Genomic DNA, 23,327 nt, shown 5'->3' with positions numbered 1-23,327 from the left:
TTTTCTTTTGGCATCCGGTCAGAATGTTTGGTTTGTCTAAATGTTTTTATACAGTATTTCATTATCCTTATAAAGGCTAAACAGGGTTTGCTGTTTGAAATAAGGCAACTGTTGCCAGCCAGCTCTCAATGTCTACAAATAATGTATCATTAAAAAAAAAACTTTAAAAAAAAATAACAGTTTTGTTTAATTGCAACGTTTGTCTCACTTGATACACACTGTATGATAGGCCGGTGCAGTCAGCAAGCCAAGGCACATTCTTCTCCTGGGTTACTAGGTTACTAGGTTACTAGGTTACTAGGTTACTAGGTTACTAGGTTACTGCTTCTGTCTTCCGCCCGTGTTTTCACTGTTGGTTCCTGTGGTTGGATCTTCTAGTAGGATGAGGACGATGTCTCCCAGGTAGTGGAACAGGGTCTGATGCGACTCCCAGGTCAGTTCATCCGAGGTCTTAGCAGATCGCCGTACGTCGTCGGGCTCTTCTCCAGCGGCGTGTATTCATGGGAAGCCAGGCTCCCCCCCCCCACCCACCCAAAAAAATTATGTAACCAAGAAGAAGAAAAAAGACAAACATTTGAAATAATTTATCTTGTCTCTCTGTTTCATACATTTCCTTAAATTAGCAAGAGGCTGAATGTATCTCACTGGAGAAATCATCTGAGCAAACAAAACATTTTACATTTCAAATAAAATTAAAAAATTAAAAATAGCCAATCAGCGTTGAGCTAAACTGAGTGAACTCAGCTGTGATTGGTCCTGGAGTTTGTTTTTTTTAAAGTGTAGAGGGAAACCATCTTGGATTCGGCTTCACACCAATCACATCACAAGCTTGAATTGTTGCATCTCTGTCATTGGTGGCTAGCTAGCTAAAATGGTCCCTTTCCTAAATTAGCCATGGAAGGAGAGAGGGATTTGGACTTGTGGTTTTAATTAATTAATTATCCGTATTGGCCAATGATTATAATGGGGATTCTGATCCAACCATTCATTCATACATTGTTGTGTCCCTGACCTGACAGGATGGAAGTTCAATATGTAGCTAGATGTAGTAGGCTAATGTTAACTAGCTGGCGTAGCGTATGGTTAAACATGAAAGGAAGTTAGGCTAGCAGGTAGCCCAGGACAACAACAAACTAAAAGCATGTATTGTATGACAGAGTCACAGACCGTTTAGACAACATGAAAGAGGATGGCATTGGTGTTTGTCAACAACATGTTTTTCCTATTTGAGAGCGCATGCGTGTGCGCGCAGAGAGACAGAGAGAGAGAGAGACAGAGAGAGACAGAGAGAGAGAGACAGAGAGAGAGAGACAGAGAGAGACAGAGAAAGAGAGACAGAGAGAGAGAGACAGAGAGAGACAGAGAGAGAGACAGAGAGAGACAGAGAGAGAGAGAGAGAGACAGAGACAGAGAGACACACAGAGAGAGAGACAGAGAGAGAGAGAGACAGAGAGAGAGACAGAGAGAGAGAGAGACAGAGAGAGAGAGAGACAGAGAGAGAGACAGAGAGAGCGAGAGACAGAGATAATCAGAACAGTGGACAGCCACATCATATTTAGCTTATGTTGATTGGACTAAATAGTTTTTGGTATATTTTAGTTGTCACTGTAATAGACTAAGCTGATTTGATGATTTGTTGAAATGTTGAAGTTGAAATGGTGCTGGAATAGTGGAGGCAGCTCCTGTTGTCTTTGTGACTTGCGGTAAACTCTCTGTGGTTCTAAATCAATAGTTGTTTAGTGGTCCGAAAATGTCAGAAACATTACCTTTCTTGACCCCATGCTGTAGGTCATGTAACTGTCTGTTACATGTAATATGTTTTGCGGACTAAACCGGACAGATGTCGCTCTCCGGTTTTGTGATGAAACAAAAAGTGTTGTTGAATTTATTCTGCCACTGTGTCTTCTTATTGTCTCGACCTCAGGACTTTATATCATGGTGTCAATCAAGACACATGAACTAACATTATCATTATCAAGCATTATCAGGCTGAAACATGAAGTGATGGATGAATGGCACGACAATGGGCCTCAGGATCTCGTCACGGTATCTCTGTGCATTCAAACTGGCATCAATAAAATGCAATTGTGTTCATTGTCCGTATCTTATGCCTGCCCCGTACCATAACCCCACCGCCACCATGGGGCACTCTGTTCACAACGTTGACGTCAGCAAACCGCTTGCCCACACAACGCCATACACACTGTCTGCCATCTGCCCAGTACAGTTGAATCCGGGGTTCATCCGTGAACAGCACACTTCTTCAGCGTGCCAGTGACCATTGAAGGTGAGCATTTGCCCACTGAAGTCGGTTACGACACCGAACTGCAGTCAGGTCAAGACCCTGGTGAGGATGACGAGCTTCCCTGAGACGGTTTCTGACAGTTGGTGCAGAGATTCTTTGGATGTGCAAAACCCTCAGTTTCATCAGCTGTCTTGGTGGCTGGTCTCAGACGAACCCGCAGGTGAAGAAGCCGGATGTGGAGGTCCTGGACTGGCGTGGTTACATGTGGTTGTGAGGCCGGTTGGACGTACTGACAAATTCTCTAAAACGATGTTGGAGGTGGCTTATGCTAGAGAAATGAACATTAAATTCTTTGGCAACAGCTCTGGTGGATATTCCTGCAGTCAGCATTCCAACTGCACACTCCCTCAACTTGAGACATCTGTAGCATTGTGTTGTGACAAAAATTCACATTTCAGAGTGACCTTTTATTTTCCCCAGCACAAGGTGCACCTGCGTAATCGTCATGCTGTTAAATCAGCTTCTTGATATAACACACCAGTCAGGTGGATGGATTATCTTGGCAAAGGAGAAATGCTCACTAACAGGGATGTAAAACACATTTGTGCATAAACATTTTTGAGAAATAAGCTTTTTGTGCGTATGGGAACATTTCTGCAATTTTTTATTTCAGCTCGTGAAAAATGGGACCAACACTTTACATGTTGCGTTTTATATTTTTGTTGTCCAGTAGACCTTGGAGTTATTTATAAATATATATCTTAACTCCTCCACATTTACTAAACTGGTTGAACAAGTTTTTCTTCTCGTCGAGACCAGTATGTAGGGGATCTAGTAAGGTTAGGTCAGCTGCTAGGCAACCAACGGACAACTATCACGCAGCAACAGGTAACCTACGTAACAAGACCCCGTCAAAGCGAACGGGATCCGTTACAATTCTGAGAACATGCTCCCTTCCTTTCAAGACAACGACACGTGATCTACAAGGACACACCGGCTAACCAGAGCTCCACTTGCATATACACGTCACTACTTGGTGAAAGAAAACAAATATTTTAAAAAATGGTTGAGTATTAAATAAATAAAATGGCTTAAGTGATATCAAAGTCAGTTACAGGACAGTGGGTAGAGGGGACAACAGGACGGTGGGTAGAGGGAGGCAGGGGAGGTATAGGGGACAACAGGACGGTGGGTAGAGGGAGGCAGGGGAGGTATAGGGGACAACAGGACGGTGGGTAGAGGGGACAACAGGACGGTATTTAAAAAGTAGAAAGGTATCAAACAATGAAATGAGTTAATTTAGCAAGCAGACGTGCTGTGCCAGTTTAAACAGGGTGTGTGGATGGGTGGGTGTTACTTGGACTGGCTTCCATAGGGATTCAAAAGACTGGATAAAAGACTGGACAAAAGATGTACTTTGAACCAAGTGTTGGTAGTTAAACTGTCCATTAGTGTTATCACCACACAGTACACAGTGATCCTGGCAGTAGAGACAGTCTTCTCTTTATTCACTAGGCAGGGAAGAGAACACCACAAGTCCAAAACATATCCAATTCAATAAGAAACGCTCGCTTTTATTTTCTGTTGCAAAACGTTGTTTCGCTACAGTGTGTTGTAATGAATACGACCCTCATTTTAGGTTACACAAATAAAAACTAAAATAAAACTTCAGGTGTTTATGGAACAAACAGCACATCACGTCTGTCTGTAACAGCAGCCTATTTCCTATACAGAGTCCTATAGACCCTGGTCTAAAGTAGTGCACTATGTAGGGAATAGGGTGCCCTATAGGGCCCTGGTCTAAAGTAGTGCACTATGTAGGGAATAGGGTGCCCTATAGGGCCCTGGTCTAAAGTAGTGCACTATATAGGGAATAGGGTGCCCTATAGGGCCCTGGTCTAAAGCAGTGCACTATGTAGGGAATAGGGTGCCCTATAGTGCCCTGGTCTAAAGCAGTGCACTATGTAGGGAATAGGGTGCCCTATAGGCCCTGGTCTAAAGCAGTGCACTATATAGGGAATAGGGTGCCCATAGGCCCTGGTCTAAAGCAGTGCACTATATAGGGAATAGGGTGCTATTGGGGATATACATTGACTAGTAGCTGACGCATAAAAACAACATACAGATACATCTTAATACATTAAAACATTTTTATTGTTTTACGTCAAAGTTTCTCAATCACCTTCTAATATGTCCCCCTATTTCCTACATAGTGCCCTACCCTGGTCCAAGATACTGCACTATATTAGGGAATAGGGGTCCATTTGGGATACAAACATATACTACTGTAGTGACAACAACCAAATGACACCCTTCTTACATTTATAGTCCACTACTATTGACCAGGGTCCATGGGGTTAGGGCCCATGGGGTTAGGGTCCATGGGGTTAGGGTCCATGGGGTTAAAGTAGTGCACTATAAAAAGGGAACAGTATTCCATTTGGGACACAGCCTCAATATAAAGGTGGGTAAGGCAAATGCGCTGATAAGGGTCTTTTCTAGTGAGGATTAGTCCGTCTGAGCGACGGTAACGGTCTTTTCTCATTCGGTCAAAAGTCCATCCTCCACCCTCTCTCCTCCGTGACCCAGAAACCAATAGGTAGTCAAGGAGATGTCGTCAATTCGTTAGCAGGCGAACGGAAGACTGTCGAGGATAGTCATGTGTGTCCTAAACTAACTCCTTCACAGAAAAGAGTTTTGAAAATCAACCACGCCCCCCCCCCCACAGGAGAAAAACATGCATCCGTTTAAAAACAATATACTACTTATAATTTTAATCTACAACATTTACTGCACAACTAACATCATTTGTTCTGATCACTTTACATATTTGAATTGGGGATCCAAGTCATTTTCCTGATGACATGCGAGTGGACTAGAAGTCTCATTTCATACAAGCGCATTTTCGTCCCATGTTCCCTCTCCTCGACGCCTTTTGATTACCCTTTGACCTTTTACAAAGGAGGCGAGAGGACGTAGGAGTTGTGAAAATTCGATTGAGAAAAGATTACACGATTGTGCTGGCCTGGCCAGGCAGAGCTAGCCGATCACGGATGATGTCTCGGTCCCGATTGAGGCCAGGCAGAGCTAGCCGATCACGGATGATGTCTCGGTCCCGATTGAGGCCAGGCAGAGCTAGCCGATCACGGATGATGTCTCGGTCCCGATTGAGGCCAGGCAGAGCTAGCCGATCACAGATGATGTCTCGGTCCCGATTGAGGCCAGGCAGAGCTAGCCGATCACGGATGATGTCTCGGTCCCGATTGAGGCCAGGCAGAGCTAGCCGATCACGGATGATGTCTCGGTCCCGATTGAGGCCAGGCAGAGCTAGCCGATCACAGATGTCTCGGTCCCGATTGAGTCCAGGCAGAGCTAGCCGATCACAGATGATGTCTCGGTCCCGATTGAGGCCAGATAATCCCTCAGTCCTGATTGTCCAGCTTGGTCATGGTAAATTAAATTATCCATGTGACATTATTACATACAAGGATATACCATGAAATTTCAGATTATTCATGTAATAAAACAAACATTTCAAGGTAGTTTTTATGACGTGGTCCCATAAAAAGACGGTAGCCTTTACTGTGTAGCTTGTTGTTATATATATATAGATATCTCTCTCTCTCTGTTGGCCAATCAAAGAGGCTCAATGTGACGCAAGTGGAGTGAGTTCACTAATTCAAGATGGAATAATATATGGGAACTCAAAGTTGGCAAAATGGGGTTGGAGTAACCACCAGATAGGCTGATGTTTTCTCATCTGAATGGGGTTGGGGAGAAATCGTAGCATGTGGCCTCAATTAGCCAAATTATCCATAGCTTGCTAGCTTCTCTAGGCTACTCCAGTCAATTTAGGTATTGTAATATGGGATGATGAATAACATTGTGGCTGCTACAAGCTAGCTAGTCTTGGCTGTAGTGGAGATGCCTTGGCATCTCTCTCCCTCTGTCTGCTCGCTACACACCGCAGCCCATATAACTTCCGACGACGAGAGGCTGTGTGTGTGTGTGTGTGTGTGTTAGGACACGGAGGAGATGGGGTTATGGGGAGAGCCCATCTGTGTGAGGACTTTGTCCAGCCACTGTAGAGGGCCATGCAGGTGCACCTCTATCCAGCAGGGGGTGCTGGTTACGTCCTGGCGATGGTACTCTGCACCCCAACCCTGGGAGAGGAAGAGGAACACACGATTAGATGGTACACACTGCACAACACAACCCTACTGAAAACTTGCAGGATTGAGCATTCAGAGACAGCAAGACTAGAGAACGGGACGAGCTCGTAGGCCACCTGTTAACTCTTAACCGCTCCCCTGACCCTGCAAATCTAATTTTATTTGTCACATGTGCCGAATACAACGGGTGTAGACTTTACCATGAAATGCTTGCTTAATGAGCCCTTCCCAACGATGCCGAGTTAAACAATACAAAATACACAAGAATGGAGCTATATACAGGAAGTACCAGATCAATGTGGAGCTATATACAGGAAGTACCAAATCAATGTGGAGCTATATACAGGGAGTACCAGATCAATGTGGAGCTATATACAGGGAGTACCAGATCAATGTGGAGCTATATACAGGGAGTACCAGATCAATGTGGAGCTATATACAGGGAGTACCAGATCAATGTGGAGCTATATACAGGAAGTACCAGATCAATGTGGAGCTATATACAGGAAGTACCAGATCAATGTGGAGCTATATACAGGAAGTACCAGATCAATGTGGAGCTATATACAGGGAGTACCAGATCAATGTGGAGCTATATACAGGGAGTACCAGATCAATGTGGAGCTATATACAGGAAGTACCAGATCAATGTGGAGCTATATACAGGAAGTACCAGATCAATGTGGAGCTATATACAGGGAGTACCAGATCAATGTGGAGCTATATACAGGGAGTACCAGATCAATGTGGAGCTATATACAGGAAGTACCAGATCAATGTGGAGCTATATACAGGGAGTACCAGATGACAGATAACTGGCCCCTGCTCAGTTTGGCTTCTCTTCCTCCTGTCAGACACACTCTGCTCAGTTTGGCTTCTCTTCCTCCTGTCAGACACACTGGCCCCTGCTCTTCTTGCGCCCCTCCCCCACCCATCTGCGCTGAAACAAGTGGAGTGCACTGCCTTTCCTGAAGTCTATTTTTATGTTAAATCATTTCAAATGCCCAAAGCTAGTAAGAATCACCCCACAACCCCCTGACCCCACGTTTACCTTGACGAAGCTCATCCGAATGGTACACATCGCCCACCTGTAACCCTTAACCCCCCTCTCCTGACCCCACGTTTACCTTGACGAAGCTCATCCGAATGGTACACATCTTGGTGAGCTCGTAAACAGCCTCAAAGCCATGGTTCACTGACTGGGCCAGTAGCTGGGCAAATTCCTGGCGAAGAAGAATATCATTTTACAAGGCTGTGCAACAGAAACGTGTCTTCTGCCTTATTCTATATAAAGTATATACACAGTTACCAGTCAAAAGTTTGAACACACCTACTCATTCAAGGGTTTTTCTTTATTTTTACAAATTTCTACAGTGTAGAATAATAGTGAAGACGTCAAAACTATGAAATAACACACATGGAATCATGTAGTAACCAAAATAAGTGTAAAACAAATAAAAAAAATATTTTATATTTGAGATTCTTCAAAGTAGCCACCCTTTGCCTTGATGACATCTTTGCACACTCTTGGCATTCTCTCAACCAGCTGCATGAGGTAGTCACCTGGAATGAATTTCAATTAACAGGTGTGTCAAGTTAAGTTAATTTGTGGAATTTCTTTCCTTCTTAATGCGTTTGAGCCAATCAGCTGTGTTGTGACAAGGTACGCTTGAGCCAATATAAGAATAGAAAATAGTAAAAAATAAAGAAAAACCCTTGAATGAGTAGGTGTTCTAAAGCTTTTGACCGGTGGGGTATATAATTCTATAATATTCCCCTCTGAAAGACATAGAGAGGGGTAGAATTGGAACCTTCCGGTCGTTGTCTGTGTGTGTAACCCGTCTACCTACCTGGTTGTTAAAGATCTTCAGACTGCAGCCACCAGGGATCTTACACACCGTGGTGGGGTGGAAACCATGATGGTAGTTACAGTTACGGCTCTGAACGAAGATACTGGTGTCACTCAGACACTCTGCATACACCTCACCTCCTACATAGTACAGGTGGACACCTGGGGAGAGGAGGGAGTTAGGACTCTGAACGAAGGTACTGGTGTCACTCAGACACCTCACCTCCTACATAGTAGAGATGGACACCTGGGGAGAGGAGGGGGGGAAGAGAGAGATGGACACCTGGGGAGAGGAGGGGGGGATGGACACCTGGGGAGAGGAGGAGGGAAGAGAGAGATGGACACCTGGGGAGAGGAGGAGGGAAGAGAGAGATGGACACCTGGGGAGAGGAGGGGGGAGAGAGAGATGGACACCTGGGGAGAGGAGGGGGGGAAGAGGTGGACACCTGGGGCGAGGAGAAGAGGGGGAGATAGAGATGGACACCTGGGGAGAGGAGGGGGGGGAAGAGGGGGAGATAGAGATGGACACCTGGGGAGAGGAGGGGGGGAAGAGGGGGAGATAGAGATGGACACCTGGGGAGAGGAGAGGGGGAAAGAGAAAGATGATGCTGCAGTGGAGAGAAAAAGTCTTACAGGCTCCTCTCCAATTCTATTAACTTGTGTTTTTTTTTTATGCATAAATGTCTCCTATGACCAAAAACAACCTCTGGACATCAGAACAGCAAATCACTAACTTCGATTTTTGCCCAAAAAATGTACTTCAATGAGTCGGCAGCTCTGGGCATTACTCCGGCCCTGATCCCCGGGACTCCAAAGAGGAAGTGGCTGTGAAAGAGGTGAGCTGGCAACCTGACGAGACTACAACAGACTGCCATTTTCTATTGGCGAACAACCTAGATGAGCGCTGTTACACTATCCTATCAACGGGACCTGAAGAACTGTAATATAATAAACTCAGCAAAAAAAATAAAACATCCTCTCACTGTCAACTGCGTTTATTTTCAGCAAACTTAAACATGTGTAAATATTTGCATGAACATAACAACATTCAACAACTGAGACATAAACTGAACAAGTTCCACAGACATGTGACTAACGGAAATGGAATAATGTGTCCCTGAACAAAGGGGGGGTCAAAATCAAAAGTAACAGTCAGTATCTGGTGTGGCCACCAGCTGCATTAAGTACTGCAGTACATCTCCTCCTCATTGACTGCACCAGATTTGCCAGTTCTTGCTGTGAGATGTTACCCCACTCTTCCACCAAGGCACCTGCAAGTTCCCGGACATTTCTGGGGGAATGGCCCTAGCCCTCACCCTCCGATCCAACAGGTCCCAGACGTGCTCAAAGGGATTGAGATTCGGGCTCTTCACTGGCCATGGCAGAACACTGACATTCCTGTCTTGCAGGAAGTCACGCACAGAACGAGCAGTATGGCTGGTGGCATTGTCATGCTGGAGGGTTATGTCAGGATGAGCCTGCAGGAAGGGTACCACATGAGGGAGGAGGATGTCTTCCCTGTAACGCACAGCGTTGAGATTGCCTGCAATGACAAGCTCAGTCCGATGATGCTGTGACACACCGCCTCAGACCATGACGGACCCTCCACCTCCAAATCGATCCCTCTCCAGAGTACAGGCCTCGGTGTAACGCTCATTTCTTCGATGATAAACGAGAATCCGACCATCACCCCTGGTGAGACAAAACCGCGACTCGTCAGTGAAGAGCACTTTCTGCCAGTCCTGTCTGGTCCAGCGACGGTGGGTTTGTGCCCATAGGCGACGTTGTTGCCGGTGATGTCTGGTGAGGACCTGCCTTACAACAGGCCTACAAGCCCTCAGTCCAGCCTCTCTCAGCCTATTGCGGACAGTCTGAGCACTGATGGAGGGATTGTACATTCCTGGTGTAACTCGGGCAGTTGTTGTTGCCATCCTGTACCTGTCCCGCAGGTGTGATGTTCTGATGTACCGATCCTGTGCAGGTGTTGTTACACGTGGTCTGCCACTGCGAGGATGATCAGCTATCCGTCCTGTCTCCCTGTAGCGCTGTCTTAGGTGTCTCACAGTACAGACATTGCAATTTATTGCCCTGGCCACATCTGCATCATGCCTAAGGCACGTTCACGCAGGTGAGCAGGGACCCTGGGCATCTTTCTTTTGTTGTTTTTCAGAGTCAGTAGAAAGGCCTCTTTAGTGTTCTAAGTTTTCATGCATGTTGATAAAAAAATGTATGGTTCATTGAACAAGCATGGGGAAACAGTGTTTAAACCCTTTACAATGAAGATCTGTGAAGTTATTTGTATTTTTACAAATGATCTTTGAAAGACAGGATCCTAAAAAAAGGGGACATTTATTTTTTTGCTTCGTGGCTGAAATAGGACATGGGATCTCGTTGGTATTTCTATGCAAAACGTTATACCTTTGAATCATCCGTCCATATTCTTCCCCGAGTCTTGATGATCACCCCGGAGCTTCCAGGTGCTTTTTTGGTAAACTTGAGTCAACTTTTTAGACGAGATGGGTCCCATTATGTCTGGCGAAAACCAAACACTGCATTCCACAGTAAGAACCTCGTACCAACGGTCAAGCATAGTAGTGGTAGTGTGATGGTTTTGGGGATGCTTTGCTGCCTCAGGACCTGGACGACTTGCCTTAATAGAAGCCTTAGTCAAAGACCTAATCACAATTGAGTTGTTGTGGCAGAACTTGAAATGTCACAGTTAAAGCAGTTCTGTATGGAAGAGCGGGTCAGAATTCCTCCACAGCGACGTGAGAGACTGATCAACAACTACAGGAAGTGTTTGGTTGCAGTCATTGCAGGTAAAAGGTGGAACAACCAGTTATTGAGTGTAAGGGGGAAATTACTTTTTCCACACAGGGGAATTGGGTTTTGCATAACTTTGTTAATTAAATAAAGTATCCATTTTCTTTTTGGCATTTGTAAAGTCAGGTTCCCTTTAGCTAATATCAGGTTTTGGTTAAAGAGCTGATAACATTTTGTATCAAAAATAGAGAAAAATCAGAAAGGGGACAAATACTTTTTCACAGCAATGTAAGTATTTACACCCCTGAGTCAATACATGTTAGAATCATCTTAGGCAGCTATTACAGCTGTGCCTTTCTGGGTAAGTCTCTAAGAGCTGTGAGTCTTTCTGGGTAAGTCTCTAAGAGCTGTGAGTCATTCTGGGTAAGTCTCTAAGAGCTGTGAGTCATTCTGGGTAAGTCTCTAATGAGTTGTGAGTCTTTCTGGGTAAGTCTCTAATGAGCTTTCTACACCTGGATTGTACAACGTATTCCCATTACTGTTTTCAAAATTCTTCAAGCTCTGTCAAATTGGTTGTTGATCATTGCTAGACAACCATTTTCAGGTCTTGCCGTAGATTTTCAAGCAGATTTATGTCAAAGCTGTAACTCAGCCACTCAGGAACATCCACAGTCATCTTGGTTTGCAACTACGGTGTAGATTTGGCCTTGTGTTTTAGGTAATTGTCCTGCTGAAAGGTGAATTCATCTCCCAGTGTCTGGTGGAAAGCAGACTGAACCAGGTTTTCCTCTAGTATTTTGCCTGTGCTTAAAGCTGTGTTCCGTTTCTTTTTATCCTGAAAAACTCCCCAGTTCTTAACGATTACAAGCATACCCATAACATGATACAGCCACCACTATGCTTGAAAATATGAAGAATGGTACTCAATAATGGATTGGATTTTCCCCAAACATAACACTTTGTATTCAGGACAATATTATTATTCTGTACAGGCTTCCTTCTTTTCACTCTGTCATTTAGGTTAGTATTGTGGAGTAACTACAATGTTGTTGATCCATCCTCAGTTTTCTCCTATCACAGCCATCATAAATGTTTTAAAGTCACCATTGGCCTCATGGTGAAATCCATGAGTGGTTTCCTTCCTCTCTGGCAACTGAGTTAGGAAGGACGCCTGTATCTTTGTAGTCACTGGGTGTATTGATTCACCATCCAAAGTGTAATTAGTAACTTCACCATGATCAAAGGGATATTCAGTGTCATCTTTTTACAATATTAATCTAAATGTAAAAATTTCGAAAAACATAATTCCACTTTCACATTATTTAGGCCACTGACAAAACAAATATAAATGTAATCCATTTTAAATTCAGGTTGTAACACAACAACATGTGGAAAAAGTCAAGGGGTGTGAATACTTCCTGAAGACACTGTACTTACACCCCAACACACAGACACACACTGACGCCACACACACACACACACCCCAACACGCACACGCTGCTACTGCTCCACATACGCTGCTGCTACAGCTTAGTCTATTATCTATCATTGTACAATATCTCAAGAGATAAAAAGGTGGTCAAAGTTGACCCTTTACCCCACCACACCATGAGAGATGTCTTCATCACTGGAAAAAAAGATAAACGGTTGAGCTTGATATAATTTAAAAGCTTACAAAAAAAACAAAACAAAGGCTGTCAAAACTATTTGGGGATTTCTGGAGGAAAATAACAAAACAAAGCTTTGACCTCAAACACCTTTAGGATGAATTGGAACGCCGACTGGGAACCAGGTCTAATCGCCCCCCAAACATCAGTGCCCAACATCACTAGGCTAGGGACTTAGTAGAATGGAATAGAATAGAATCTCGTGGCTGAACGGAAGCAAGTCCCCCCCCCAACGTTCCAACATTCTAGTGGAAAGTCTTCCCTGTTACCATAGCAGACTCTCAGCCACAGTCTCACCAATATGTCTAAAGCTAAACCCTTGAGTCTCACCTTTGCCGATGTGCCTGCGTGTGTTCTCTATGGTCGAGTTGCGGTTGACGTTAGACAGCAGGCCGAGGCAGAAGCGGTTGCGGTTATTGGACGGGTCGGTGAAGCCGTCGACCAGAACACTGGAGTCTGACGCCAGGTACGCCTCTCCCACGCGGTTATTCAGCTCATAGTACACTATAGAACACCAGTGTTTTGGTTCCTCGTAGGCTACTGGCTGGACGTCTAGAGAGAGAGAGAGATAGAGAGAGAGGAGGTTATTCAGATCATAGTACACTATAGAACACCAGTGTTTAGGTTCCTCGTAGGCTACTGGCTGGACGTCTAGAGAGAAGAGGAAGGAGAGAGAAGAGGAGAGAGGGAGAGAGAAGAAGAGAGAGGGAGAGAGAAGAAGAGAGAGAGAAGAGAGGGAGAGAGAAGAAGAGAGAGGGAGAGAGAAGAAGAGAGAGGGAGAGAGAAGAGGAGAGAGGGAGAGAGAAGAGAGGATATTAACGTCTATGGGCATACTGCGTTTCTGTGGTTACCTGGCCTGTTGTTGGTATCCAGGCCGGTTGGCATGGCGAGGAGGTTGGTTTCCATTGGCTGGGAGCAGTCCTGAGTCAGACAATCATCTGGAGGCATGTAGGCTGGGGGCGGGGTGTCAGCTGTGTTACAACACACCATTTATTAGCCAACAACAACCTATGGTATAGAAACCTAATTGAACACAGCTCATATAGAGTAAGACGCTCCAGGTAAGCTGCAGAGATGAGAGGAGAAAGAGAGGAGAGAGAGAGAGAGAGAGAGAGGGTGGAAAGAGAGGAGAGAGAGGGCGGAGAGAGGAGAGAGAGAGAGAGAGGGGGAGAGGTGGAGAGAGGGAGAGGGCGGAAAGAGAGGAGAGAGAGAGAGAGAGGGCGGAAGAGAGAGGAGAGAGAGGGCGGAAAGAGAGGAGGAGAGAGGGCGGAAAGAGAGGAGAGAGCGAGAGGGCGGAAAGAGAGAGGAGAGAGAGAGAGGGCGGAAAGAGAGAGAGGGCGGAAAGAGAGAGGAGAGAGAGAGAGAGAGGGCGGAAAGAGAGAGGAGAGAGAGAGAGAGAGGGCGGAAAGAGAGAGGAGAGGAGAGAGAGAGAGGGCGGAAAGAGAGAGGAGAGAGAGAGAGGGCGGAAAGAGAGAGCGAGAGAGAGGAGAGAGAGGGAGGAAAGAGGAAGAAAGAAAGAGAGCGCTCCAGAGGTGAGCCAGCTCGGGACCAGTCTTACCCGGGACGTGGAAGGGGCTGTCTGGGTCGGAGCTAAGAGGGGAGTGGGGAAACGCGGAGATACTGCTGGACCCACTGCCGGGCGAACTGGGGAAGCTGTTGCCAGGGGAACAAGGGAACGCCAACCCTCCGTTGCCGCCCCCGCCTGGAGGGAAGGATTCTGGGAAAGTGGCATTGTGGGGCATGAGAGGCTCATTCTGGTCGATGGCGCCATGGTAACGGGGCTGCATCCCCGGCCTCGCTGTGAGGTCGCTGTTCCTCGAGACCAGGACAGGGGGCAGCACTGAGGAGGGGGGAGAGAGGGGGGAGAGAAAGGGGAGAGAGGGGAGAGAGAAAGGGGAGAGAGAAAGGGGAGAGAGAAAGGGGAGAGAGAGGGGAGAGAGAGGGGAGAGAAAGGGGAGAGAAAGGGGAGAGAAAGGGGAGAGAGGGGGGACAGAGAGGGGGGACAGAGAGGGGGGACAGAGAGGGGAGAGAGGGGGGAGAGAGAAAGGGGAGAGAGAAAGGGGAGAGAGAAAGGGGAGAGAGAGGGGAGAGAAAGGGGAGAGAAAGGGGAGAGAGAGGGGAGAGAGAGGGGAGAGAGAGGGGAGAGAGAGGGGAGAGAGAGGGGAGAGAAAGGGGAGAGAAAGGGGAGAGAAAGGGGAGAGAAAGGGGAGAGAAAGGGGAGAGAGAGGGGAGAGAGAAAGGGGAGAGAGGGGGGACAGAGAGGGGAGAGAGAGGGGAGAGAGAGGGGGGAGAGAAAGGGGGAGTTGGAAGGTGTCAGTCTCCTATCAATAAGGCAAGTTGGTGCTATTTCCATACAGCTAAAACCTTGTAGAGGTCAATTTCAGATAGTATACTTGTTATTATAAACTGGGTTGTTCGAGCCCTGAATGCTGATTGGCTGAAAGCGGTGGTATATCAGACTGTATACCACAGGGTATGACAAAAACATTTATTTTTACTGCTCTAATTATGCTGGCAACTAATTTTATAATAGCAATAAGGCACCTTAGGGGTTTGTGGTATGTGGCCAATATACCACGGCTAATGGCTGTATCCAGGCACTCTGAGTTGCATCGTGGGTAAGAACAGCCCTTAGCCGTGGTACACTATATATACACACAAAAGTATGTGGACACCGCTTCAAATTAGTGGCTTTGGCTATTTCAGCCACACCCGTTGCTGACATGTGTATAAAATCGAGCACACAGCCATGCAATCTCCATAGACAAACATTGGCAGTAGAATGGCCTTACTGAAGAGCTCAGTGACTTTCAATATGACAGTCATAGGATGCCACCTTTCCAACAAGTCAGTTCGTCAAATTTCTGCCTTGCTAGAGCTGCCACGGTCAACTGTAAGTGCTGTTATTGTGAAGTGGAAACGTTTAGGAGCAACAACGGCTCAGCCGCGAAGTGGTAGGCCACACAAGCTCACAGAACGGGACCGTCGCGTAGAGCATAAAAATAGTCTGTCCTCGGTTGCAACACTCACTACCGAGTTCCAAACTGTCTCTGGAAGCAACGTCAGCACAACAACTGTTCATTGGGAGCTTCATGAAATGGGTTTCCATGGCCAAGCAGCCAAACACAAGCCTAAGATCATGCTGGAGTGATGTAAAGGTCACCGCCATTGGACTCTAGAGCAGTGGAAACGCGTTGTCTGGATTGATGAATCACGCTTCACCATCTGGCAGTCCGATGGACTAATATGGGTTTGGCGGACGCGAGGAGGACGCTACCTGCCCCAATGAAAAGTGGCAACTATAAAGTTTCCTCCTCCACCAAACTTTACAGTTGGCACTTTTCATTGGGGCAGGTAGCATTCTACTGGCATCCGCTCGGTAGTGAGGCCACAAACCAACAGTTTGGGGAAGGTCCCTTTCCTGTTTCAGCATGACAACACCCCCGTGCTCAAAGCGAGGTCCACCCCCTCCTGCAGTATACCACCACACCCCCTCCTGCAGTATACCACCACACCCCCTCCTGCAGTATACCACCACACCCCCTCCTGCAGTATACCACCACACCCCCTCCTGCAGTATACCACCACACCCCCTCCTGCAGTATACCACCACACCCCCTCCTGCAGTATACCACCACACCCCCTCCTGCAGTATACTCACTAGGGCTGTCCACTCTCTTGTAGTGGTAGGGGTCAGAGTAACCTCACTAGGGGGGCAGAGTAACCTCACTAGGGGGGCAGCGTAACCTCACTAGGGGGGGCAGCGTAACCTCACTAGGGGGGGCAGCGTAACCTCACTAGGGGGGGCAGCGTAACCTCACTAGGGGGGCAGCGTAACCTCACTAGGGGGGGCAGCGTAACCTCACTAGGGGGGGCAGCGTAACCTCACTAGGGGGGGCAGCGTAACCTCACTAGGGGGGGCAGCGTAACCTCACTAGGGGGGGCAGCGTAACCTCACTAGGGGGGGCAGCGTAACCTCACTAGGGGGGGCAGCGTAACCTCACTAGGGGGGGCAGCGTAACCTCACTAGGGGGGGGCAGCGTAACCTCACTAGGGGGGGCAGCGTAACCTCACTAGGGGGGGCAGCGTAACCTCACTAGGGGGGGCAGCGTAACCTCACTAGGGGGGGGCAGCGTAACCTCACTAGGGGGGGGCAGCGTAACCTCACTAGGGGGGCAGCGTAACCTCACTAGGGGGGCAGCGTATACTCACTAGGGGGGCAGCGTAACCTCACTAGGGGTCAGAGTATACTCACTAGGACTGTCCACTCTCTTGTAGTGGTAGGGGTTGATACAGACATCTTTGTGTTTGGCTGTGAAGGGGAATTGGCAGCACTCCAAGGCCTTGAGTTCGTGATGAGACTGTAGGTCGGGCCACCTCCACACTCTGCAGTAGATGACGTGGGGAAGGCCTTTACGATGGGATACCTGGAGACGACCGTCCAGCGACCGAGGGATGGTCACACACTTACCTGGTGGGAGAGGGGAGAGGATTTAGACACACACACACACACACACACACACACACACACACACACACACACACACACACACACACACACACACACACACACACACACACACACACACACACACACACACACGCACGCGCGCACGCGAGACCACTCACTGGGTTGTCCGGGGCAGCTGAGAGCCTTCTCCAGATCCTCCATCGTTCCCTTCCTCTTCTTCAGTTTCTTCACCAGGGCGTCCACAGCCTTCTCCGCCCACTTCTCCTCTTCATCCCCCTGTTTCCATCCCAGCAGCCTCTTCACCGCTGGGCTGGTGAAGGAGAAAAGCGACGTCACGTTCATCTTGATGACGACGTAGGTAAAGGCGGGGCCTCTGGGAGAATATCCTCAAATACAGGTGTACGCGCTAATACACGGGGACGGTGCTCACACACACACACGGGGACGGTGCTCACACACACACACGGGGACGGTGCTCACACACACACACGGGGACGGTGCTCACACACACACACGGGGACGGTGCTCACACACACACACGGGGACGGTGCTCACACACACACACGGGGACGGTGCTCACACACACACACGGGGACGGTGCTCACACACACACACACGGGGACGGTGCTCACACACACACACGGGGACGGTGCTCACACACACACACGGGGACGGTGCTCACACACACACACGGGGACGGTGCTCACACACACACACGGGGACGGTGCTCACACACACACACGGGGACGGTGCTCACACACACACACGGGGACGGTGCTCACACACACACACGGGGACGGTGCTCACACACACACACGGGGACGGTGCTCACACACACACACGGGGACGGTGCTCACACACACACACGGGGACGGTGCTCACACACACACACGGGGACGGTGCTCACACACACACACGGGGACGGCGCTCACACACACACACGGGGACGGCGCTCACACACACACACGGGGACGGCGCTCACACACACACACGGGGACGGTGCTCACACACACACACGGGGACGGTGCTCACACACACACACGGGGACGGTGCTCACACACACACACGGGGACGGTGCTCACACACACACACGGGGACGGTGCTCACACACACGGGGACGGTGCTCACACACACACACGGGGACGGTGCTCACACACACACACGGGGATGGTGCTCACACACACACACGGGGACGGTGCTCACACACACACACGGGGATGGTGCTCACACACACAGATACTCTGTATCTCCCTCTCAGACACACACACAGATGCACACTAAGTAGTGTGGAGTGGATCACCCTCCGTGTTGTTGTGCCCTAGCTAGCCTCTGGCCTGTAGAGTGTTAATGCATGGAGGGATTTAGGTTGGCCAGTTGTGTTGTTGTGTTGGGCAGTCGTAGGACCAGATCAGGTGGTCACTCCTTACAGCACACCTGCGAGAGAGAGACAGCACACCTGAGAAAGAGAGACAGACAGTACGACAGGCAGTACACCTGAGAAAGAGAGACAGACAGTACGACAGAGAGAGAGACGGGCAGCACGACAGAGAGAGAGACGGGCAGCGCACCAGAGAGAGAGAGACGGGCAGCGCACCAGAGAGAGAGAGACGGGCAGCGCACCAGAGAGAGAGAGACGGGCAGCGCACCAGAGAGAGAGAGACGGGGAGCGCACCAGAGAGAGAGAGACGGGCAGCGCACCAGAGAGAGAGAGACGGGCAGCGCACCAGAGAGAGAGAGACGGGCAGCGCACCAGAGAGAGAGAGACGGGCAGCGCACCAGAGAGAGAGAGACGGGCAGCGCACCAGAGAGAGAGAGACAGGCAGCGCACCAGAGAGAGAGAGACAGGCAGCACACCAGAGAGAGAGAGAGAGAGAGAGAGAGAGAGAGAGAGAGAGAGAGAGAGAGAGAGAGAGAGAGAGAGAGAGAGAGAGAGAGCGAGAGAGCGAGCGAGAGAGCGAGACAGGCAGCACACCAGAGAGAGAGAGAGAGAGACAGGCAGCACACCAGAGAGAGAGAGAGAGAGACAGGCAGCACACCAGAGAGAGAGAGAGAGAGAGACAGGCAGCACACCAGAGAGAGAGAGAGAGAGAGACAGGCAGCACACCAGAGAGAGAGAGAGAGAGAGACAGGCAGCACACCAGAGAGAGAGAGAGAGACAGGCAGCACACCAGAGAGAGAGAGAGAGACAGGCAGCACACCAGAGAGAGAGAGAGACAGGCAGCACACCAGAGAGAGAGAGAGACAGGCAGCACACCAGAGAGAGAGAGAGACAGGCAGCACACCAGAGAGAGAGAGAGACAGGCAGCACACCAGAGAGAGAGAGAGACAGGCAGCACACCAGAGAGAGAGAGAGAGAGAGAGAGAGAGAGAGAGAGAGAGAGAGAGAGAGAGAGAGAGAGAGACAGGCAGCACAACAGAGAGAGAGAGAGAGAGAGAGGAGAGAGAGAGAGAGAGAGAGAGAGACAGGCAGTTCGGTCAGAATTGGACAGACAGCACAGCAGCTTAACTCTCAAACTAACCCGTCCTAGATCTGAAAGAATCGGCTAGCTGTAAACTATCCTTCTCATTTCACTGTCTGGCCTGCCTGATGCTCCATCCACTACCGCATAAGATACAGCACATTTCCCTGCTTCTATCTGCAGGATAGACAGCTGGAAAAAAATCAATGTCTCCAGGCACGGACGACCGTGGAGCGGTGAGATGTGGAGGGCCAGGGGAGAGAGTGTTATGTTGCAACCGCAATCCTGGCTTTGCCTCCCCCCTAGGGACACTCTCCTATCCCGCCTTGTGCAGAACGAAGCTACATTGTTTATGAACGACAAGGAGGCAGGCCTGTAGGTTGCCAGGTTTGAGAGCACTTTCAACCGACTAGGGCTACAGACAGAGATATGGCCTGTCAGTCATTCCAGTGGTATTTTGATGTGATCATTGCTACAAGGAGAAATCATAACAAATAAAAATAAAAATCCGTTTCTAACTACATACGACTGTTATTTCTACAGGGAGAGAAAACGGGGTCTTAAAAATAATAATGTTCATCGTTTAACCGATTCTAAATAGATAAAATATATCTGTAACTTATAAAAAACGGTTTATGATCAGATAGGCCTACACGCTTTGGTGATAGTCTTGTCTGGATGAGAACGACAATAGAGCGAAAAGTTGGACGACTCTGGAATCGTAAAATAACTCTTACTCTAGTTTGAGCTTCGAACAAGCGAATTAAACAAACCATTTCTTCGGAAAAACATAGGACTGTTGTTTATATGTATTTAAATTACAGGAAGCATTTACATTACCGTGCTTTAACAGACGTTATTTTTGTTTTAAAGCGCTCCAAAACAGCCCCGGACTCCTCTTCTCCCGCTGTCGGACTCTAGCGTCACGGTAAAGCTGAACCACTGGCAAAACGCCCTCCCGGTGAGAGCACTGCGGAGCAGGCGGGGCAAAAACACCCACATATACATTATATATTATATATAAGGTTATATCATAGGGTTATCGTATAAGGTTTTCCATTCTCTCTGACATTTAAAATATATATATATTTGTATAATTTATAAATAACAACAAATAGGCCTAATATTATAATAAACATGTCAGAAAATATAGAAATATAACCAAATGATAGTTTCCACCGATCTCCTCTGGTACAACTCCTATTGAGAATGTGTTAAATGGAAGAGAAAAAAAAAAAGAAATAAATAAATATATATATATATATATATATATATATATATATTATATCTTGTTAATTAAGTAGTTGCTAGTGTTGAAAAATGTTGAGAGATAATTCACCACAAATCACAAACAACCTTACAAATAAAATGTTTATATTCTGTTTTGTAGACCTTTTTCCTCTATTAATTTTGTTACTTTTTGTTACAGTTTGTTTGGGGGAAAAAAGAGAAGAGAATCTCTGTGTGTGTGTGTGTGTGTGTGTGTGTGTGTGTGTGTGTGTGTGTGTGTGGTGCCAGAAGGGTAATGTAGTTCTCTTGGCACTATGCCTTACGCACAGGAGGGGCGTGTTGCCTACAACTCCCATCGGCCAGTCGAGTTACCAAACTTCAGTGAGAGGTGGGACAGCGACAGAGGCTGTCAAACAATCGTGGATTAAAAAAAGAAATATATATATATACACACATACAAGGTATTTCTTTAGTTATTTGTATGAATGCATGTTAGCTATGTCATTTATTGAATTGTACTTAGATAGCGAGCTAATCAAGCTAACAACAAACACACGTTAGCTTTAGTCGACAGTGCTGGAAAAACAAAATAATGAGATAAGGTTATAAAGGAATGTTTTGGTGAAAACGAAAGCTTGACGCTTCATTTTTTTTTTCTTCCCTCTTCTTCCTCCAGAAACCAAAAAAAAAACTGTAGTCAAATTGTCATAGATTGTTTCCTGGTTTCATTTCTCAGGGCCGAAATGGATAACGTTTTATATTGTTAGCTAGCTAGAAAGCTAACTAAACTGACGAGAACGAGTGCCTCTAGCGAGACTTTCAAGACTCAACGACATCGAGACAAAACGAAACACAACAACAAACAAACAAAAAAACAAGCTTAAAGTCAACTATGGACGGATGTAAACCAAACATGCAGCAAAGTAACGACGAAAAAAGTGTGGAAAAATGTATGGATGAATATCTAAAATCAATCGGTTTTCACCGGAAAAAAATCGCCAAAGATGGATCATGTCTATTTCGAGCTGTAGCTGAACAGGTAAAGTGGAAAGTTAAACGTTTTTTTTATTAATCATATGATAAATCCAAGTAGAAAAATGAAAAAAGTCAACACGGCTAATTTGTTTTAGCTTTCGAGCTAGCTTGTTTATAGCTTCGTAGCCATTTCCAAGATGAAACTCATCCTCTCTTTCCATACACGTGTTTTCAATACATAGATGTGTTTTTTTCTTCCCACCTACTCATCCTCACGTTAAAAGTCCATACAAATAGCATTTATATATATATATATATATATATATATCTATATATCTATAGCAAAAATATTCTTAACTTGAATCTCAACTAATTAAAAAAACAATGGCAACTTTTGCAACTTGGTCCAGGGGAATTTTTGGTAGTTTATTTTTCTTAAACGAGATAGTTAGCTAGCTACGGTAACTAGCTAAGGTAGCTAACCAAACCAGCTAGTCAATCAGTGTGTTGGTCTAGTCTTGGTAGTTATGTTAGCCCGCTAGCTAGTTTGTCAAGCCTGTAGGTTTCTAGCTAGTTTAGTGTACTATTATTATTATTTATTTTTTGACTGGGTTTTCGTGTGTTTTTTTTTTTTTTTTTAGGTGTTACACTGTCAAAGCCTGCATACCAAAGTCCGTGCCACCTGTGTGCAGTATCTAAAGAACAACAAGGACAACTATGAGGCGGTAGGGAGCTAGTTAATAGGAAGGCCTCAAAACGACTAACGACTTGAAACAACTGCGTTATATTATATTGGCTAGAAGTGACATTCTCTCTCTCTCTCTATCTCTACTGCTCTCCTCCCTCTCTTTATCTCTCTCCTCCAGTTTATAGAAGGAGACTTCGAGGAGTACTTAATAAAACTTGAGGACCCTCAGGTAAAATGGTTATCAGTGTCGAAACACATCACTGTAACTCCAAACAATATTATTTCCTGTACTTTAGGCATTTCTTAGTGTGTCGCTGATTCCTATAATTATTTTTTTTGCAGCACTGGGTGGGAGAGGTGGAGATATGTGCACTGGCTCTGATGTACAAGTAAGAATTTTCATCGTTTGTTTATATGTTAGTAGTTATTTACTGAGACTAAAGCTTGGTCTATGTTCTCTAAATGCATTGTTGTTCCAGGAGAGATTTCATCATCTTCCAGACTCCTGGTAAACGTCCTGTTCGAATCACTGAAAACGGCTTTGATGACAAGGTAAAACAAACGCACCGCCCCTGTTACAACACCGTGGCATCCTGATTCCTATTGCGCTCAACTACTTTTGACCCGAGGCAAACCTTTTGTGTTTGTGTCCATTAGGTGCGTCTGTGCTTCCTGAACGGGAACCATTACGACAGTGTCTACCCCGTAGCTCATGTGAAGAATGCTGCCCTCTGCCAGTGTGAGTTAACACACACACACACACCACACAGGGAAGGGGTTAGATTAATCTGGCCCGATATGTCATTGG

At 46.9% G+C, this 23,327-nt stretch overlaps 2 protein-coding genes across 5 annotated transcripts in view; one reads left to right on the top strand and one right to left on the bottom strand.

The window, feature by feature from the left end:
• Window positions 1–4,381: 4,381 nt before the first annotated feature.
• Window positions 4,382–20,604, bottom strand: LOC106578197 (SMAD family member 1). Of its 4 annotated transcripts, none has more exons than XM_082965392.1 (10): window positions 20,462–20,604; window positions 18,468–18,601; window positions 17,326–17,477; window positions 16,952–17,167; window positions 14,255–14,536; window positions 13,548–13,667; window positions 13,027–13,248; window positions 8,268–8,428; window positions 7,545–7,640; window positions 4,382–6,408 (listed from the first exon to the last, which is right to left on the bottom strand). In XM_082965392.1, exons 3-10 carry the CDS (start codon window positions 17,366–17,368, stop codon window positions 6,265–6,267), a joined length of 1,284 nt encoding a protein of 427 aa, XP_082821518.1. In that variant the 5' UTR covers window positions 17,369–17,477; window positions 18,468–18,601; window positions 20,462–20,604; the 3' UTR covers window positions 4,382–6,264. The 4 variants fall into 4 exon arrangements, with proteins under 4 accessions (XP_082821518.1, XP_014012309.1, XP_014012308.1 ...); XM_014156834.3 differs by having other exon boundaries at window positions 20,467–20,604; XM_014156833.3 differs by lacking the exons at window positions 18,468–18,601; window positions 20,462–20,604 and having other exon boundaries at window positions 13,548–13,649; window positions 17,326–17,714.
• Window positions 20,605–21,204: 600 nt separating this feature from the next.
• The window catches only part of otud4 (OTU deubiquitinase 4), a 32,559-nt gene continuing 30,436 nt past the window's right edge, over window positions 21,205–23,327 (top strand). Inside the window, exons 1-7 of the mRNA XM_082964605.1 lie at window positions 21,205–21,317; window positions 21,533–21,895; window positions 22,473–22,556; window positions 22,698–22,748; window positions 22,862–22,908; window positions 22,999–23,071; window positions 23,177–23,258. Of these exons, the coding sequence (XP_082820731.1) occupies window positions 21,749–21,895; window positions 22,473–22,556; window positions 22,698–22,748; window positions 22,862–22,908; window positions 22,999–23,071; window positions 23,177–23,258 (484 nt within the window). The 5' untranslated portion in view covers window positions 21,205–21,317; window positions 21,533–21,748. The remainder of the gene's footprint in view (window positions 21,318–21,532; window positions 21,896–22,472; window positions 22,557–22,697; window positions 22,749–22,861; window positions 22,909–22,998; window positions 23,072–23,176; window positions 23,259–23,327) is intronic.

The sequence above is a fragment of the Salmo salar genome, chromosome 18 (assembly GCF_965601325.2).
Source record: "Salmo salar chromosome 18, fSalSal1, whole genome shotgun sequence".
Lineage (NCBI taxonomy): Eukaryota > Metazoa > Chordata > Actinopteri > Salmoniformes > Salmonidae > Salmo > Salmo salar.
The sequence above is the reverse complement of the archived record's forward strand: the minus strand, read 5'-3'. Positions and strand labels throughout refer to the sequence as shown.

Coding starts and splice junctions, on each gene's coding strand:
- LOC106578197 (XM_082965391.1), bottom strand. CDS start 17,509: ATGAACGTGACGTCGCTTTTCTCCTTCACCAGCCCAGCGGTGAAGAGG. Junction 13,249..13,547: donor GGATACCAACAACAGGCCAG/GTAACCACAGAA, acceptor CTCTCTCTCTAG/ACGTCCAGCCAGTAGCCTAC. Junction 6,409..7,544: donor TTCGGATGAGCTTCGTCAAG/GTAAACGTGGGG, acceptor TTCCTCTCCCAG/GGTTGGGGTGCAGAGTACCA.